At 34.9% G+C, this 21,237-nt stretch overlaps 1 protein-coding gene across 1 annotated transcript in view; it reads right to left on the reverse strand.

Moving 5' to 3' along the window:
* The window catches only part of Prmt3 (protein arginine methyltransferase 3), a 96,464-nt gene that overhangs the window by 29,982 nt on the left and 45,245 nt on the right, over nt 1–21,237 (reverse strand). The window contains exons 12-13 of the mRNA XM_070032720.1: nt 10,664–10,851; nt 8,305–8,391 (exon numbers count right to left, since the gene is read on the reverse strand). Coding sequence (XP_069888821.1) covers nt 8,305–8,391; nt 10,664–10,851 — 275 coding nt within the window. The remainder of the gene's footprint in view (nt 1–8,304; nt 8,392–10,663; nt 10,852–21,237) is intronic.

A 21,237-nucleotide genomic window follows, 5' to 3' on the forward strand; every position in this document is an offset into this window, starting at 1 on the left:
ACTACACAGACTCACTTTGAAATATAAAGTAATAAGACAAAGTTTCATATGGAGTATCCAGTCACATGGGGAAAAGCTCAATCAAACTACTCTGAAACCAGGTTTGGTGGCTCAAGCCTATAACCTTAGCTACCTGGGAGGCACATATTGGGAAGGTCTCAGGAAAGGTCACCATGGGCCCAAAGTGAGACTACCTTGAAAATAATCATGGTAACAAGCACCTGAAGGTATGGCTCAAGTAGTAGAGCCCCTGCCTTGTAATTGAGGCCCTGAATTCAATCTCCATCCTACTACTGAAAAAAAAAAAATCACACTGGAAAATCCCTTAATAAGATTATTTCTTTGGCTGAGCTCCAGATAAAGTAGATAGTGTATAATAGATCACCAGTTATATTAAGAACATATGCTTTTTCATGGAAAATACTTTGTATATGTGTATGAAAATGGAACAAGACAACTTGATGGAACTTGCTTAGAAAGCTGCTGGGAGAGGAAGGAGAATCACAGAGTGATTATGATAAAGAAGTATTATACATGCAAATAGACTTGTTAAAATGAAATATCCTTGCATAACTAATGGATATCACTACATCGAGAATAAAAAAAGTAGATGTACTTTTTGGGTGGGTTATTTTATTTTTTTTTCAGATGCGGTCTCATGTAACCCATGCTGAACTGGAATGCATGATCCTCCTGCCCCAGTTCCCAAGAGCTGGGATTTCAGGCAAGAACTATGCCTAAATCTGAAAAGAAATAATTTAAAAAAGACTAGAGTGACATGGATGGAGTAAAGCAAGATGTTTTCTCTGGACCAATGCATATAAGCTGGTGGCAACTAAGGAAATGGCAATTTATTATGCTCATCTGGGATGGCAGGTCATCTGTACTTTTTACACTCTTTTCCTCTTACAGACTTTGTTTACCTGAAGAGTTACAACCTACATTAAGATATACTTACTTAAAAAATAAGCTTTCAGAACCTGCTAACTTCAAGAGCAATTCCTATAATTTTATGCTTGCCTTTATTAATCAACAGAACCATAGTTCTTCAAAGTGTACAAGTAAGAATCCTTGGAGTTGTCACTGTTATTTCTTCTCTTATTTCTTTCCTTCCTCATCTAACCTATCCTCAAATTCTTTCAATTTTACCTCCTACATAATCCTTGAATATGTCCACTTACCCATTTCTACAAAGAGCCATCTTTGTGTAAATCACTGCTATTTCTAGCCTGAGTCTATTAGCCTCCCACATCCATTGTGACCTTCTATTTGTTCTCCATAGTATAGTTATATAATCATCCCAAAGTGCTTTTTTGATCTTATCATTGTCTGCCAAAAGACCATAATAATTAACTTCCCACTGTTCTAAGGAAAAGATGAACTTGCTAGCTAGATCATATGGTTATTGTATTTTTATTTTTTTTAAAGGCATCAGCATACTATTTTCTACAATGTTTATATTAACTTATAAGAGTTCTTTTTTTTCTCTTCATCTTCACCAGCCATTCAACTTATTCCATTTTTTGTTTTGTTTTGTGCCATTCACTGGGGCTTGGGTTTGGGAGCTGTCTGAGGTTTTTTGCTCAGGGGTAGTAGTCTATCACCTGAACCACAGTTCTACTTTAGGGTTTTTTTGGGCAGTTAATCAGAGAAGAGTCTCAGACTTTCTTACCCAGGCTGGCTTCGAATATGATCTCAGCCTCTTGAGTAGCCTTATGTTAGAAAGATTCTTCTTTAAAGCTTTATTGCTTTATTCTTCTCAATAAGTATGTCACACTTACTTATACTAAATTCTACTGTTGGCAAGTACTGCAATTATTTCCAGTTTGTAGCCATTATAAGGAAGGTTGAAATGGGCATTTCTGGTGATGTCTTTTTGTTGAAGAACTGAATACATTTTTCTGTGTTCTACTTTTTTATACTAGAGTGTAATGATTAAGACAATCGCTTTGTCTCCGTGCATTACATTTGTTTTACCGCACTTCCACATTTCTTAGAACACTGTCAGTCTTTAAAAATTACCCAACTATGGGAAATTTCAAAAACACACACAATTATAGAATCTTTGAGTGCCTATTGCCTATTATTGAACCAGTATTTAGATGGCCACTTCATCTATTGTCCCCTAGCTTTCCCTTTTCTGCTCAAGTATTTTGAAGCAATACCTCAACATCATGTAATTTCTTCCCTATACAGTTCAGTTTGCCACTCTAAAAATAATGGATTCATTTTTGGTGGCTACAATGGTCTTACACATAACCAAATTCTCAATAATTATTTGCTATTATATAATATACAGAGGGGCTGTTTTTATTGCTCCTCATTAACAGAACTACCGACATTGGACTTGTTGCTGTATCACAATGACTCATAGCCCTTCCTTAGCATGCAACAATACTAAGAAAACAAGAATAAATGAAGTGTTTTAACTACTATCTAGGCCTAGCTAGGAAAGCTCAGGTTTCAGAGAACAGCAAAATGAGGATTGTGCTCTAAGTCAGAAGGTCATTCACACAAGGAGAAACCTAAGTAAGACCAACTGTAGAGGTAAAGTCATATAATTAGGAACACGCTTCACCCCAGACAGGAAGTTTACTTAATGAAGCCTATTAGAAATATATAGCAGATGTCCCACTAAAATCTATGATGCAAGTTCAAAACAAATCTTACTATTTCTAAGCAGCACAGATGTGTTTTAATAATTAGTTTCTTTAGCTGATTAAGTTTGCAAGGTCAAAATTAGGTCAATTTATGCCAAATAGTACTGAGCTGATTTAATATTCAGGAATGAGTTTGGAATTAGGGTTCTAGCATCAGAGATTTTTCACAAATATTGGAAGAAGATTTAATAAACATAATTCTAAAATGGGTTTATCTCGAAGATTTTCTTTACCTTAAGCCATTAGAAAAATGTGAAACTTAATTGAAAAACTAAAATGAAAATAAAAAGTACTATGCCTAGGGAGTCAAGATTTGAGCTATACAGATTTCAGTTTCATTTCACAATAATTGAGTTGGTGTTTAAAAAAAAAACAACAAAACAACTAGTAACTCAAAGAACTGATTAAAGGGATGGAAAGAACTTAACTCTAAGACAAAAATACAGGAATTCTAGAAATGAAAAATAAGATCACTGAAATAAAAACATGGATTGGCTAGCAACAACAAAAATTATATGGAAAAATGATTAATAAATCAATTCTTTGTCCAGAAAATATTTTGCCATGTTCCCAGTCCCAGATCATCCTTTATCCATGCATTTTAATCTTCATATTGATACTGGAAGGTACTCATTGCCTATCTCCTCTCATTTAAGAGCCTTTTCAGGGAAGGGAATAGTTTTTATTTTTCTGCCCAGGTTAGAACAAGTATTTGGCACATAGCATTTAATATTTGCTTATGAATGGAAGTAACTGTTAATGCACTTTTGATCAACAAATCTTCCATTCACATATGCAGTTCTATAAATCTAACATAAAAGCTCTTATTTTATGAAGTTCTTAAGAATATAAAATAAATCTGTTATTTATTTGATACACAAGTTCCTCTTCAAGTTAACAACTATAGTAATAGAAAACTAAATCTGAAAATAACATTTCTTGCTAAATGTTTAAATAATGAGAAAAGTTTGCATAAACTATAAACTGCTTTTCAGTCATTATTTTAGAACATGCTACTAGAAGGGTTAATCTGGGAGAGAGCAAGGGACACTGTCCCAAAAGAAATGTACTTTTTACCTGACTTATGTACATCACTTTTACAATAATAAAAAATAAGAACAAAAAAAGTAAAATTAAGAGATTAAGAGATGACATATCAACGCCTACTTATCCAATAACATTTATGTGAGCAAGTAATCTGATAAAGCCCTCTTCAGTATTTCCATTTTCAAGGTCAACTCATGCATTATAGGGAAGCATTACTAACAGAATGTATAGCTACAATTATGACAGTGGATGCTTTATTATACTGGTGAGAGGTTTACGCACAGTCGCCACAGAGGTGGCTGCGCCACCCCCCACCCCAGAAAGAGAACACTATACAATTAACAAATGACATTAAAAACAAACTAGCACACAAAATAGAAACAAAATAGGACTTACAAGATATAACCTATTCTATATCTCATGTTCTTCACAATGTTAATAAAAATATCCATTTTAAAATGCTATCATTTTCTTTTCTGTGGTAGTGTGTGTGTGTGTGTGTGTGTGTGTGTGTGTGTGTGTGTGTGTGTGTGTGTGTGTGTGTGTGTGTGTGTGTGTGTGTGTGTGTGTGTGTGTGTGTGTCTGCAAAAAGGAAAGATACTTTTCTATAGAAGGGTCTAACAACCCAAAGAAGCTCTCTACAGGCACTATCAGACTAGGGCATATAAGCTATTGAAATTAAATCCAAAGGAGGTGATGTTAGCATCTTGTTACTATGAGAAATCCAATTTTCTCCCATTTAACTAAACTATAGATTTAAAAGTTCATTAAGAAATAAGTGGTTCTACATATTTGAAAATGGACTTCAATATTAGAAATTGTCCATCTCAACTTGTAGCTGTGCATTCAAGCCTCAAGCACAAGAAAAGAAAAAAAGAACATACTATATGTAAAGGTTTGTACTTAATCAGGACATATCCTGATATTTTCTACATTGTATCTAAATACCCCTAAATTTTCTACCCTTCCTCCTCAAAGTTATTTCTCTACCCCTTTACCAATATCTTCACTAAATCTTCTGCCGACATAAAGGGAAACTAAATTCCAATTAGCCACTCATCCCTTTTAACACTTCTGTTACAGATTTTTCTTTGCTGTAAATGTAGCTAATTTAACTTTTCAGAGGGAGTCAGCATTCATGGTAGTCTAATAGCTCCAGAAGGTTGGCAGAGAATCAGGAGCTGGCAGCATATCAAAAAGCAAAAGAGAGGTGTAGTGCACAGCAGTTGTTAGTTGGTACTCACAAATAGTGAAAATCCAATAAGCGAATTAGGCTCTAAAATCTTATTCGTGTCAGGCTCCATGGTAGAGAAAGTATGCCAACCAAATTAAACATTGCTCTAAGGAATGAAATTAGAAGCTACACTTTTTTGTGTGCGTGCTGATACTGGGGCTTAATCTAAAGATTATCCCTTAGCTTTTTTGCTCAAGGTTTGCATTCTACCATATGAGCCACAGCTCCACTTCTGGTTCTGTGGTGATTAAATGGAGCTAACAATCTCCTAGACTTTCTTGCCTGGGCTGGGTTCAAATTCATGATCCTGAGATCTCAGCTTCCTGAGTAGCTAAAATTATAGGCATGAGTCACCAGTGCTCAGAAGAAGCTATGCTTTTTAATCTGCTGCATAGGAGAATGCATGTCTTTCATCAAACAACTCTCTGCCCTACTTTTAAGGAAGAGTGCCTTACGATTTATACTGACCTGCTCTTTCTATCACAACACTGCTAAACTACTGACTGAAAGCAAAAACTATGGAAACTTACACATATAACAAGTTTTAGCTCTGTCTTATGTGCCAAATGCAGCCTGGTTTAAGACCTGGAATACCTTATTTTTTAAGTTTTTTTGATGTTTTCTTGGTAGTTTGTACAATCTGACTAAGATAGTTTTCATGGGTCAGCAAACCGTAAAGAAAGTTTTTCATGAGTCTAACAGTCATATCTATTCTTTATCAGTATAATGGGAACATAAGCACTCATTTCAAATGGTTATAAGGACTAAATGAAAGGCAGCTTTTTAAGAATGCAGTACACTACTTGACATTCAAATGTTCAATGACTGGTAGATATTATCACAAAGCAATATTTTGCAACTAATTATTTGACCAAAAGTTCTGAGATGAATTAACACTCCAGTTGGCATATACCCAATAAGCATGGCTTATAACAACACATCCCTTTAGAACTATCTTATTCAGCAGCGATCAGATATATAAGTGAACTCGAACCTCCTACTATCTTCTTCAGAGATTTCAGAACTCCATTCCTAATTTTTGTTTTTCCTTTTTATTGAGACAGGGTCTTGCTTCTATAGCCCAGACTGTTATATAAATACAATTCAGCCAAGTTAAGAAAATATAAATACTATGTTCTGTACAGTTGTACGAGAATATAATAGTTCAGTTCAAATAGATTTTTCTTATGGAACTCTGATGATTATAAAAGGAAAAATGTATGTAGCTATTTGATACAGTACTCTGAATACCAAAATAGTCTTTATAACTTTTGAATTGAATAGATTTTACTCATTTAAACAAGTTGTTCTAGATTTGATTGCTTGAAATTAAGGATCATGACCAATAAATAAGAAAACAGAATTTCAAAGTCAATATTTATCTAGTACATCTATTCATCTAATAGGAATAAAAACGTCAATCAAATGCATTATATTCATAAACTGACTTACAGATTTAAAGCCCCTTTGTACAATTACTTTAAAAATAAATATATGAGCTGGGTACCGGTGGCTCACACCTGTTCTAGCTACTCAGGAGGCTGAGATCTGAGGATTGTGGTTCAAAGCCAGACTAGGCAGGAACGTCCACAAGACTCTTTATTTCCAACTAACCACAAGAAAACAGGAAGTGGCATTGTGGCTTACGTGGCAGAGTGCTCGCCTTGAGCTGAAGAACTCAGGGACATTGTCCTGGCCCAGAATTCAAGACCCACAACCGACAAAAATAAATAAATTAATTAATTAAATTAAAATAAATAAGCAAAACACAAATATAGTTTTTGACATTTCTACTCATTTTACATTTGTTCCAAATTATGTCAAGTTCACCGAAAACAGACTTGAAACACTACTCAAAAATACTGGTGATATGACAAAGACATTCTATGATTTTCTTTATAGATAGATCAATTTTTATTAACCAAGGTAGGTTTTCTTTAAATTCTTAAGAATTATTAATATTAAAACACAGTAAAAGCTAGGTAAGATGTACAGCTACATTTATAATCCTAGCCCCTGGCAGTCTAACTCAGGAAGGTAAGGAGTTCGAGTCCAAGCCAGGAGACTGAGACACAATGTCTAACTCAAGAAGGTAAGGAGTTCGAGTCCAAGCCAGGAGACTGAGACGCAATGTCAAACCATCAAACAGGATTCAAATGCCAGTGGCTCACACCTGTAATCCTAACTACATGAAACCGAGGATGGAAGGATCATGTTTTGAGGATAGCCTAGGAAGAAATGTTTATGAGCTCCCTTCTCAATCCACAGCTGGGCACAGTGGCATGTCCTGACATCCTGGATTCATGGAAGGTTGTGATTGGAAGGATTGTGGTTCCAGAACAACCCTGAAGAGTAAAGTTCCAAGACTCTCTCTGAATACAAAGAGTTGGGTATGGTGGTGCATGCCTGGACAACAAGTGAGACTCTATCTCCAACCACTGCCCCCCCCCCAAAAAAAAGGAAAAAAAAAACAAATAATGGTCTGGAGGTGTGGCTCAATGGTGGACAACCAGCCTAGTAAGTGTGAGGTGCTGAATACAAAAGCCCAGTCCTGCCAAAAATCCAGAAAAGCCCCCCCCCCCCCCATGAGGTCTAATTCTTCTAAAGCCCATACTTTTCTTAGTATCCAAGCTGCTTTCTAAAAGAAACATAAATCAATGTCAACTCCTTATTTTTCATAAATAAATATAAAGCATTCGACCATATATATATATATATATATATATATATATATATATATATATATATATATATATATATATATATATAAAATAAGTGTTAAGAATTACTAGGAGTAGGATATAAATTTTTATCTTTGAAGAGAAAGTTGAATGCTCTTGATTAATTCTAAGATTGATAATTATTTTATAAAAAAACAGAAAAATTATGCAGACATAATTTCCTACTGTTTTGTCTACTAAACTAACCTAACTTTCTTGAAGTCTACTCACCTATTAAATCAGATCTGTTCAGTGGCCTAGCTAAAGCAAAAATAGTCTGTCAAAAGCAATAGTTGTTTTCATTTATCAAAAACCTGATAATTAATTCATTAGCCTGACAGTCAGTTACCCTGACGGTAAATTCATGAAAGTAGGTTGAGTTCAAGTGGCTCTTGCTTGTAATTCTAGCTACTCAGGAAGCAGACATTATAGTTTAGAAGCCAGCCCTAGCAGGAAAGTCTGTGAAACCCTTAGCTCCAATTAACTACCCCAAAAGCCAGAAATGGAGCTGTGACTCAAGTAGTAGAATGCTAGCCTTGAACAAAAAGCTCAGGGACAGAGTCCAAGCTCCAAGTTCAAGCCCCAGGACTAGCACAACAAAACAAACCAGAAAAATTCATGAAAGCAGAAATGAATAGCTTACAGTGCATATGGATGACTTTGTGATCTTCACAGTAAAATCTGAGGAAAATTCCAAATCTGAGATAGATGTGGTAAGGCAATCTATATGCTATAATTATAAAGAAAAGAAAGGAAGAAGTTAGTTAAAAAATACAAAAAAAAATCAATTTTATACACACACGCACCCGCCCATACACAGGATTGCTGTGAACCATTTTTTTGCAAATTTGGATCACTTATAGTCCATTTTGGAACTTTTTCCAAATATAAGGATTACTAACATTATTATCCAATTTTCTTTAAATCAAATTAGTATCTTTTATTTGATTTCTTATAAATAATAGTATATTAAGTTATGGCTCTGATCTGCTAATTCTTCTAACACAAATAAATACTTTTTTTTGTGTGTGTGAGAATACCATACAGAGGAGTTACAATTACATGGGCAAGATGATACTTTCAAATAAAATATTTTTCAGTCATACCTTTCCTGTAAGTTATGTGTGATCACCATCAATATTTAATAGAGAATAGCAACTCTAAACCACACGCTAATAAAAGGAAAAATGTTTTACTAATTCATTTAGGCAAGTTTATTAGACAAAGAACAATAATGGAAACTGAATAGTAAAACTATAAAGATTCAACTCAGGGGAAAAAGAATAGCCAATTATCTTTGTTTTTGCACTCTGCTCTGGTCCAAATTCCTGTTGGACATCACTTTTTAAACTATAGTAGCCTAAACAGGCTAAAGGCTGCCACTGTTGGGTTGCCATGAATAGAGCAAATAACCCAGTAAACAGAATCCAAATAACCACATACCTGAGGCATGAATAAACAGTTTCAAAATAAAATAAGAACAAAGTTAAATGTGGTTATTGTTTATTTGTGGGGCAGGAACACAGAACAAATGATATTTAAATGTTAGATTTTATTTTAAAAGGTATACTTATACCTTTGTTCTTCAGTCCTAAACTTTTCATTTTAATTATTTGTTCACAGCAGTTCTGGAGATTAAACAAAAAGATGAGAGAGAGAGAGAGAGAGAGAGAGAGAGAGAGAGAGAGAGAGAGAGAGAGAGAGAGAGAGAGAGAGAGAGAGAGAGAATAGCACTCTCCTCTTTCTGTTCTGCCTTAAAGCTAGGTTAGCTGAAATTGCACATGCTTGCTCTGAGCCAAACAGCTCACATAAATCCCTTAGTCAGTGTACCAGAACAATGAACAACCCAACAGTCACAGTACTGGATGTTGGTTTTGTTTTTTTTTTTTCCCCCGTAAAAGCTGAATGCAACTTAATTAGGTTTGTTCCTGTTGAGAAACACTGTGCTTATTATTCTGTGCTTATTTTAATACTTTTTAAAAAAGAACTTTAATAAACATGCTTAATCTAAATATGTTTACTTAATATCTACTTAGCACAGAAAGTAATACGATTTCTCAGTAAAGAGAATTAGGAATGTGAATGAGAGAAGTTAAATTGTGTGAGACACATGATAGGAATGAATAATCTGCTGGGGGAAGGGGGAGCCAGAATAAAGCCAGGAGGGGTCGGTGAGGCAGATATGACAATACTGCCACACATTTTGCCTTTATTAAGCCACAGTGAATAAGAATGAATCAAGCAGTTCAAGAGTCAGATTAAAATTGAGTAAAAAGAATTTAAATTTGTACAGAGAAAAAACTTCAAAGGGATGGCAAAATCAAGTGTAAATACTATGACCTAGAGTTGCTTTGGACAAAAGTTAGAAGACATCTACATTTAAAATCAACATATAGGGTTGGGAAGGTGGCTCAGTGGTAGAGTGCTTGCCTTACATGCATGAGGCCCTGGGTTCAATTCCTCAACACCACATAAGCAGAAAAAGCCAGAAGTGGCGCTGTGGCTCAAGTGGTAGAGCACTAGCCTTGAGTTGAAGAGGTGAGGGACAGCGCCCAGGCCCAGAGTTCAGGCCCCATGACCAGCCAAAAAAAACCCCAAAAGAAACCAAAAACACATAGATGGTCCTGTATATCACCACACCCTTGGATTCAACCAACTGTGAACTGAGAGTATTTTTTTTTATATTGCAGCTTTACTGAGTATTTACAGAACTTTCTTTTGGCTGTTCACTGAACAATATAACATAACTCTTTACATAGAAATATATTTTACTAAGTAAAAGCAATAAAAACTTTTGAAGTATATGGGAGGATGTGCATAGGTCACATGTAAACACTACATTATTTTGCTTAAGGACTTTTATGCATCCTTGGATTTGGTTATTTGCAAGGAGTCCTGGAACACAATCACCCAGATAACAGAGGAATAGCTGTACCAATTTCAATAACAATTAAGAAAAAGGGCAACACAGTTATAAAAACAAAAATTGGTGAAACACCTACCTTAATACTACAAGGGTCTGAAATAAGAGTCTTTGGATCTAACACTTCCACAATAGCTTCTGGAATAACTGCTTTCTTCATGCAGGACATGTTGAAGCCATAGACATTATCCCAGAAAGCAATTCTTTCAGCATGTTTATTCACATCACTCACTGCCACCAGGTTTATGGTGCAAAGGTCAGGGTAGACTGCAACCAATAAAATGCCCAACAACACAGTTACGTTCCTTTCACAAGAGAATGTAGTTTTTAAAAAGCTAAACATAAATACCAAATCCCTCAGTATGATTACTAGCAAGGAAGATGGATGAAGATAGAGGGTCAGGGAAAACAACCAAGTTCCCTCTTGTTGGCATACTTACTATCAAAATTAAAATGAAGATGCCACCAATGAGCCTCTGTTAAAATTATTAAAATAAATGATACAGATGTTTATCAATATGAAAACTTAAAATGTACCATCTTAAAAAAGGTACTCTTGGCCAAGTGCAGGTAATTCATGCCTGGTATCCTACCTAGTCAGAAGGCTGAGATTGGAAGATTGTGGCTCAAAGCCACAAAGCAGTAAAGTCCATGAGACTTTTTTTTTAATTGTAAAGCTGCTGTACAGAGGGGTTACAGTTACATTAGTAAGGCAATGTACATTACTTGTCGATCATTGTTACCCCTTCCCTTGCTGTTGTCCCACTATTCCCCACCCTCACCACGAAGTTGTAAAGTTCATTTCCAATATACTGTCCTGTGGGTATCCTTGTTGCAATGGGTCATCCTGTGTCCTCGTTTCAGCGTTTTGTTATTCCCCTTCCCCTCCCCAAATTAGACAGATGTTTATATAAGTTGGTACCAAAATCAAGTACAGTGACAACATGGGATATGCCATAGGGGAAAGAACATATAACCATCCATGAGACTTTTTATCTCCAATTAGACACCAGAAAGCTGGAAGTGGAGCTTCGGCTCAAGTGGCAGAGTGCTAGCCTTGAGCAAAAAACTCAGACAACACTCAATCCCTGAGTTCAAGCCTCAGGAATAGGGAAAAAAAAAAAAAGGTACTCTTTACCACATACCCTCTAAAACATGCAGAAAGGGTCAAACTAGTTAGGAAGACAGCATATAAAAAAAGTGATGTAATGGAATTTCATAGTTATGCAGAAGTTCAGTTTATATTACCTTCTTTTAGTATATTAGGAAGTATTTACTAGCAGTAAGTAGGTGTCAGGCATATGTGCCAATCTAAAAACTGTGCACATATCTTTACCCTTAAGAAACTTAACTTAATGTGACAATTACTAACAAAGGGAAAGCATGAAGTACTTGGGAATTGATAGGAAAATCAACTAGTTCAGGCATGGCTGGAGCCCAGATAAGAACCTCAGGACAATTTAGGAGTGTAGAGGAAAAGAATACATTGTAAGTAAACTATGCATAAAGGGTGACAATAAACTGCAATCTAATTAGAAAGGAGACACATGTTTAGAAAGGTACCTCAGTAAACCACGGCTGTAAATTGGTCTTTAGTCAAATAATAAAAATCCAGTGAAAAATTTTACATAGGATATAGTAACATGATGAGATTTACTTTAGAAAAAAATGGAATGTAATATGAAGAATGAGAGAATATAACACTAAAACAGAGACAAATTAAGGAATAGTAATAATTCAGTTATCAGGGAAGTAGGGTGATGTCTATGGGACTAGAAAAGAGATACTTAGAAAGTAGAACCAGGACTTTGACACTGATTGGCTGTGACAGTGAGGAAGAGGAAGACTCAAGGATGACTGAGTTTAATTTCAGTAATGGAATGGATTGTCTTATTAACCAAAGTGGGGAATAAATATGGGCAACTTAGGAGTCATATAAAAGTTTACTGCTTATGTCATGAACAGATAAAAATATTCAATACAGAGCTAACATAGTTTTCTGAGATTATAAAAATAAAATAAAATTTTAAATAAAAATTAGAGTCCTTGAGCATATCAATGGAAAAAAAAGTTAGGAGCTCACAAATTCAAGGGGTAGAACAAAGTACACAGTAAGTATGATAGTTTAAGGGGGAGAAAAAGAAAAGGAAGCTGGAAAACTAGGAACACAGGAAAAAGAGACCCAAGAGGGGGCCCCTGGGTGAATTATATAAAAAAATGATTTAAGAAGAAACTCTACTGAGAACAAAGTCTTAATGATACAAAACTTGAAAAATATGCTGATTTTTCTTTTGACAAATAAATAAGAAAACTAACTTCAAATCTCAACTTGTAGGTGACTCATGAATTAAAATATAAACCATAGATTCCCTTATCAACAAAGAACAAATATAAATATATCAAACAAATGGAGAAATTCCAAGATTCATTAGCTTCAGACTTAAACAGTAGAGAAATTATCCTTTCCTAACCTCAAACTTTATTTCCATCCAAAACATTGGAAATTTAATTACTCGGTGACAACAGCACTAAGTTTTCCTCCAAACAAAACTCAAAGTAAGGTATCTTGGCATCAAAACAACTGCTTCTCAGTCTACTTTATGAGATACCCAGAAAAAAGAAATATGACTACTTCACTGGTAAGTGTCTCAATTCATTCCCACAGAGCATGTGAGGAATGTGTGCTAGCTGCCCAGGACCAGAGTCCACTGCCTTGTATGTAAACTGTTACTTTCATTCCCTCCTTCCATCATGAACAGGTATTGCTTCTTGAGTGGGTTTAAATTGATGACTAATATAAATTCTATATAGTAACTGGTATGTTATTTGGAATGATGACCAGCAAGAGATCAGCTATAAGGAAAAGTGTTTAATTTTTGGAAGCAAATCTGTAAGTTAATGAACACTAAAGAGACAGAGAATTCTGAAGCACTAGCTATTTGGATAGCTTTTTTATTGGCTTTTGCCATGCTGTGACTTGAAATTTTATCTTTATTGAGAAGCAGAGAAAAGGAGCGGGCTGGGTCAACAAACTTTTTTTTTTTGTAAACTCATTATTTTAGGTTTTGTGGGCTATATGATTGTTGTTCAAATTACTGTTTTCCTAGAAAGACAGCCAACAGATGGGGAGATCTTTACCAATAATACATCAGACAAAGGCCTAACATCCAATATACACAAGGAGCTCAAGAAACTAACCCCTCCCACACTAATAAAACTAATTGCTATATGTGCAAGGGAGCTAAGGAAAAACTTCTCCAGAGAAGAAGTAAGATGGGCAAGGAAATACATAAGGAAATGCTCATCATCCCTGATATAAAGGAAATGCAAAGCAAAACAACTCTGAGATCACATCTCACCCCAGTTAGATTGGCCAACATTGTGAATTTGAAAAACAAATGCTGGTGGAGAGGTGGGGAAAAAGGAACCCCATTGCACTGTTGGTGGGAATATAAATTAGTATAACCACTCTGGACAGCAGTCTAGAGGTTCCTCGAAAAAACAAACAATCATAGATCTTTCTTACAACCCAGCCATACCATTCTTGGTCATCTACCCAGAATATCATGAGCCAGAATATCATAAAGATAGCTGCAGGGGCTGGAACTGTGACTTAGTGGTGGAGTGCCTGCCTGGCATGCATGAAGATCTGGGTTCCTCAGTACCACACAAAACAGAAAAAGCTAGATGTGGTGCTGTGGCTCAAGTGATAGAGTGCTAGCATTCAGCAAAAAAGGTTCAGGGACAGTATCCAGGCCCTGAGTTCAAGTCCCAGGACTGACAAAAAAAAAAAAAAGATACCTGCACATCCATGTGATTGCCACACCATTCAAAATAGCCAAGATATGGAAACAGGCCAGATGCCCTACAATAGATGAGTAGAACCAAATAATGGAGGAACCTAACAATGGAATTTTACACAGTCATTAGAAAGAATAAAATTATGCCATTTGCAGTGAAATGGACGGAACTAGAACAAATCATGCTAAGTGAATTAAGTCAAGCTCAGAGAGACAAACAACACACGATTTCTCTGATATGCAGAAATCAGATCTAAAATACACTTTGATATGATAAATTATACAGGATTCTAGACACACACATATAGTGAGACTAGAAGAGGATACTCTGAGAAAGAAACATAGGGCTCAGAAAGCCCTGGTTTGATTCCTCAGTAATATATATATATATATATATATATATATATATATATATATATATATATATATATATACACACACACACAGAGAGAGAGAGAGAGAGAGAGAGAGAGAGAGAGAGAGAGAGAGAGAGAGAGAGAGAGAGAGAGAGAGAGAGAGAAAGCTGGAAGTGGCACTGTGGCTCAAGTGGTAGAGTGTTAGCCTTGAGCAAAAGAGGGACAGTGCCTAGGCCCTAGGTCAAGCCCCAGGATTGGCAAAAAAAAAGAATACGTGGCTTGCAGTATTATTCCTATAAAAGAGAGAGAGAGAGAGAGAGAGAGAGACAAAGAGAGAGAGAGAGAAAGACAGACAGACAGACAGAAAAGGTACAATGTAAATGTGCCTCTTCATATCTACATAAAATCATATATATTTATATACATATCAAAATGAATGTCAAGATATGGAAACAAGTGGTCTCATTTTTTATAAAATTACTTTGTTGATGATTCTGTCTTCTTTATGTATGGTTTGTTCACGTGTATATCTATGGAAGAGTGTGGCGGGGAGAGGGCATAGAACTCAAGGGAAAAAAGGGTGAAAAAGTGCAGCAGTGGAGCTCAATGGACACTGATGAAAGTGAACGATACAACTCACGGGTGGAAATGTGAGGGAGGACTGGGAGAGAGTGAGGGAAGAGAAGACACTGTATGAAAGGAAATGTACTCATCACCTGACTCATGTAATTACAATCCCTCTGGATATCACCTCTATAAAAATAATGAAGTAAATTTTAAAAAATAAAAATAAAGAAATATATCATTTCAAAGGTTTGGGAAATTACTGTTTTCTGTTGTCAGTGTGAAAGCAGCCACAAACAACATGTAAACAAATGAGCAGGGCTGTGATCTTTTTAAGACTTATGTATAGATAAGTCTTATAAGGCATGAGGAGGGTATGATTAGGGCCATCATAATGTTGCTACTTCATGAAGTACACTCACCACTATAGTATATGGGAACCAAATATCCTATGAGTTATATAGTACTTAGCAAAGTTCATAAAGTTCTTCACTTTAGTGAAATTTCTGATATCACCAATCTCTGTATCAGATTGAAAAAATAATGGCCCCTGAATCAAATCCAGTCTGCTGCTCATTTTTGTAAAATAAGGTTTAATTAGAACACTACCATATCTATTTGTTTACATATTATCTTGGCTGTACTGTTATAGTGGTAGGATTGAATAGTTGGGGCAGAGACCATATGGCCTATGAACCCAAAAATACAGTTAGCTTTTCTAACTCTACTTCAAGATATATTACATATACTATGAAGAAAAATGGTAATTTTTCATAATACAAATGATACCTTATTGAAAGTAATAAAATGACTTTGAAACTAGTCTGATACTAGGAATAAAAAAAGAGGAATGTTTTACTTTTTCTAGTGTTAAGGTCTATTTTCCAACTTAGTCATATTTCACAAAGAGAAAAATTATAGTTTTAGTAATTTGAAACAAAATGATTTTTAAAAACCTCTCAGTAAGAACTGTAAGTACTCACGAAGATGTATAATCACAGTTATAGGTCTACACAACTGCCTAAATTCTAGGCTCCCTGAAAGAACTGTGAATAATCCTTTCACATTCTGACACATTTGTCATTTGAATTTTGTCAGATAGAAGCTATAATTGAATAATTATTGTGTTTGTAGGTGAAATTAACAAAGCGCTGATTGGACAAAAGAATCCTCTTAACAGACCATTTATAAATTTCTGGCTTTGACATCTGTGTCCTTCTCGATTCACTGCCCAGAATTCATTTGTCACTACACCAGCTCACTATGATGGGAAAGCCTTTATCTCTCAGAAATATCTCGAAAAATTTGGACAATAATGGATGAGATGCCAATTCTAGTAAAACACAAGTAACTGTTTGTATATAAATAACTACAGAGGAAAAATGGTTTTAAACAAAAGGAGATATTCAGTCAAAACAAATGGTGCTTTCACAACAAAAGGACAATACTCAACAAGATTTAGTGAAGTAACGATGCAAAACTCTCAGTTAACATATATAATAGGAAATGTACTATGAGGTCAATAGATCAGTGGATATGTTGTGAGTCAAATAAGCTTAAACAGCTTCCAATTTATATATCAAGAATATCTCAGCAATTAAATATTAATTGGAAACTGAGCCCAGCTCTCTATCATTAACTTATAAAGAATGACTAGGCCCATGAAACTTAGCTAGGCCAACATATAGCTGCAATGTGCTTTGAAAAATTAGTTACTGAAAAAGGTAGCAAACAATACTAGTGAAACATTGTTGAAAAAAGCCAAACTAAGAAATATGAAAAAAGTAAAGCTGAAGATGTGGAAGTAGACAGTAAACTAAGAAACTGCTAAAGGAAAGCATTAAACACTATGACAGCCAATGGCTGTTAATACTTGATAGAGTACAAGAGAGTATAGAAAAGGTGAGGTATTACACAAAAGGCAGGGGCAGGTGTTAATACCACAATGCTTAAACGTACTTTTTAGCGTATAAATCTAATTATTTGTAATTACAGAATTAACACTTACTGAACAACTGTTTACATCAAACATTTAAAAATGACTGTTGAATGATTTTTTAAAAACTGCATTATTATCTCATTTTACAGAGAAAGAAACTCAAGTTCAGATAGGTTAACTTGCAAAAATTACTACTCCCCATCAGCCAACATAACCACTAGTCAACTGATGAGCTTAAAGTCTGTCTATATAATCCACATGCTTTCCATTCAACATGCTATCACATTTGATACATTTCAAAAGGAAGACAGAAGAACCTTGTCTTCTTAAAGCAAATGGGTAACGTAGCAAGAAGAAAAAATAAAAGGGAAAATAGATTGAGAAAGATCAGATAGTGATAAAAATTAATAATTAACTCAGGAAAATGGAAATGTTCAGCCCTATTTCCTTCACTCTCAGTGAAGGGATGACATGATAGGGCAAAAACAATCAGTAAAGAGAAAGCAGCAGAGCAGAAAGGAGAATAGTGAGATGCATGGCTCAGTATGCAGAGAAATCATGTATGCAGAGAAACAATCACAAAAGTACATTTGTAAATCTGGAGTTTAGAACAGACTGTTTATTAGTATAGAACAGATTTCTGTGTCAACAGATTATATATTTATAAATATATTACATATATATAATGGAATTCTATGCTTTCATGAGAAAGAATAACACTGCCCCATTTGTTAGGAAATGGAAAGACAGAAAGAAATCATATTAAGTGATGTAAGCCAGACCCAAAGAAATATAGGTCCCATGGTTTCCCTTATTTGTAATAGTTAATATATATCTAGAATAATCTTATCAGATGAGCAGAAAAGCTCAAAAGCTATGTACACATGACCATATAAGATGATACTAAGTGTAATGAACCCCAAGATATAGGCACAAACGGTTTTTCTTTGTCGCTGTTGTTTTTAATGTACTATGTGAATTTTTTTGTTTGTTTCTTTTGTCTGTTTTTCCCCCTATGGTATATCCCTTGTTGTTACTGTTCTTGATTTTGGTACCCTACAACTTGTTTACACATTTATCTAATTTGGGGAGGGAAAAGGGAATAATAAAATGCTGAAACAAGGACACAGGATGACCCATTGCAACAATGATACTCACAAGACACTATGTTAGAAACAAACTTCACAACTTCTCAGGGAGAGGGGGAAGTAAGGGATAATGGAGAAGGGAAGGGATAGTAGGAGAAAAAAAAAAAAGGAGGGGTGACAATGTTTGACAAGAATTGTACTCATTACCTTACTCATGTAACTATAACCCCTCTGTACAGCATCTTTACAATAAAATTAAATTAAAAGAAAAATAACAGAATTCCTTAGGTAGTTTGCTTTACCCAGCCAGGTAGGCACCTGGATCTCCAATTTCTTAGTGAACAGGAAATCTGTGGTTTACAAAGCAAAAAAGGCTCTTCCCCATAGATTTTGGTTCACAAGCATCTGGTGAGAAGGTCTGAATACATACACATATAACATATATAAATGAAAAGTCCCTATGGGATGATTGTGATGGTCTTCATAAAGATAAATTAGAAATGACTTAGAAAGTGGTTATATCACTACTTCTGCACTGTACTGGCTAAACAATTCTCAAGTTTATGTTTCCTTAAATATAAACTGAGGAAAATAGGTTTAATTTTGACTTCTAAGGGTAGAACCCCTCAGTATAATGTACATGTAATGAAAGGCAATGAAAGTAACACTTCTTTCTAGTAGCATAGAAAGGTTCCTAAATTATCTTTTATAAAATTTATGATTTTATAAGCTATTACTGATTCGTGATTGGTTTCAGAAAAGTAAATTATTTCTATATTCTCTAAATAAGTATGCAATTTGAATTTGTTCCATTCCCAAATGTGTCTACTTTGATTCATTCCTGAATGTGTCTACTTTGATTACTTGACTAATGTGTCAGCTTCTACATTGAAACTGACTCTTTACCATTTGTAGTTAGTAGATATTTTGTGGGAAGGTTCAAATTATTCATTTCTAACTACTTATAACTGAAAAAAGACTGTTTCCTGTCTTCCTTAAAGGATTATAGACATAAAATAATTAAAACTGTGAAGTATATAATAGCAGAAGTAAAATTCTAAAGCTTCTATAAGACTATTAGAAGGAACAAACTTAGTAAAGTCGTAAGATATAGGTTAATAAATAAAAATCACCTGTATTTTTTATACTAGCAGCAGGGAACAGAAAAATCACAAACATTACTATTTTTAAGAGTTAAAACAGTTAGGTACCAGTGGCTCATATCTGTAATCCTAGCTACTAAGGGGACTGCGATCTGAAGACTGTGGTTCAAAGCCAGAATGTACTGAAAAAGTCCAAGAGATTCTTATTTGCAATTAACCAGTCTGGTACCCAGGCTTCGTATAAAGCTACTGTGATGAAGACAGTAAGGCATTAGGGAAAGGACAGATTAAAGACCAAATTAAAAGAATGCAGAAATAGACCCATGTGAATATGGTCAAATATCAAGTGATGCCAAATGATTCATGAAAAAAGACAGCATTTTAACAAAGGGTACTAGAAAACAGCAACAGCAACCACACACAAAATTAACTTGAAGTGAATCATAAACTTCAATGAAAATATTTAATACTTCTAGAAAACAAGAAAATTTGGTATGACTCTGAGTAAAGTACAGCTTTTGTAGATAAAATATCTTTTGTTTTATTTTGTATTCAGGGCTTTTGCTTGCTAGGCTGGGGTACTAATGCTGAGCATACCTCTAGCCCTGCTTTTCACTTGTTATTTTTAGAAGAAGGTCTCACTTCTATTCTGGGTACAACTGAATCACTACCCACCTACTTTTTGTCATCCAAAATCTTTCTGTTGTACTTGGGATCCCAGGTTTATCCCATATCCCAAAAGGATATGAGGATTCTAATAATATAAACAGGGTATAACTAGTGGCTCAAGTGACAGAGCACCAGTGTGAAACTTTGAGTTCAAACCCCAGTATTGCTACTCCTCCCGCCCAAATATTACAAATATATAGACAACTGTTGTAAGGTAAAATACACCCAAAAATTCTAGTCAGGTTCATGGGAGAGATTAGGAATCCATTCAAATGTATTATAAAAAGAACTATTGTTGTAGAGAATTTTCTCTGTACAATCTATTTTGGTCTTAGGAGTTTCAACTGTACTACAGCTGCCAAGGTAAGTTTGAAAAGGATGAATGGACAGGCGGTATAGCTATGCTCCAGTGCTCTGTCACTACTTTAGCTTCTCTCCCCTTTCCATCAATTATGGACTGACTGTGGAAACCATTTGCTAATCCTAAAGCTTTGAGATAAGGAAGGTAGTTACCGGTAAATGAAGAGAGACATATGCTATTCAATTTAATCGTTTTTTTTTTTAAACTAGGGTATGAACTCAGAGCCTTATGCTTGCTAGGCAAGCACTCTACCACTTGAGCTATATACATCTAGCCCCTTCAATTTAGTTTTAATGATTGAAGTCAACTACCACATATGCTCCTATAGCTACGTTCCAGAAGCTGTGGAGCTCCCTGAAATGATATAAAACATTAATCCTTGCTCTTGAGGACAACATTTGTTCAAGCAAAAGGCTTGTAAAATACCATTTCACTTGGAGTAAATGCAATGCTTTCAAGAAACATGAGACATTTTAAAAAAGGGGGGGGGAAGGGCTTCCAAATTTACTGGGTTGTGGTGCTTTAAACCTTATTAGAAACCAAATAATCACTATTTAAATAGTATCATTAAATTTCTCAGAAGCCAGGTTTACTTAGAAGTTATGACAATCTGACAACAAAGTGAATAATGTCCAACTTAATATGAAATATGCTACTGGGGAAAAATAAAACAAATGATATGAGTATTAAAAGTGAAAAGTCATTTCTTTTAGATTTCTTATTTGAATATCAAAAAGCTTCTAAAGCTTAGTCCTTATGTTATTTTCAAAATC

This window comes from Dipodomys merriami, unplaced genomic scaffold (assembly GCF_024711535.1).
Source record: "Dipodomys merriami isolate MVZ:Mamm:240054 unplaced genomic scaffold, mDipMer1.0.p SCAF_21, whole genome shotgun sequence".
Classification (NCBI taxonomy): domain Eukaryota; kingdom Metazoa; phylum Chordata; class Mammalia; order Rodentia; family Heteromyidae; genus Dipodomys; species Dipodomys merriami.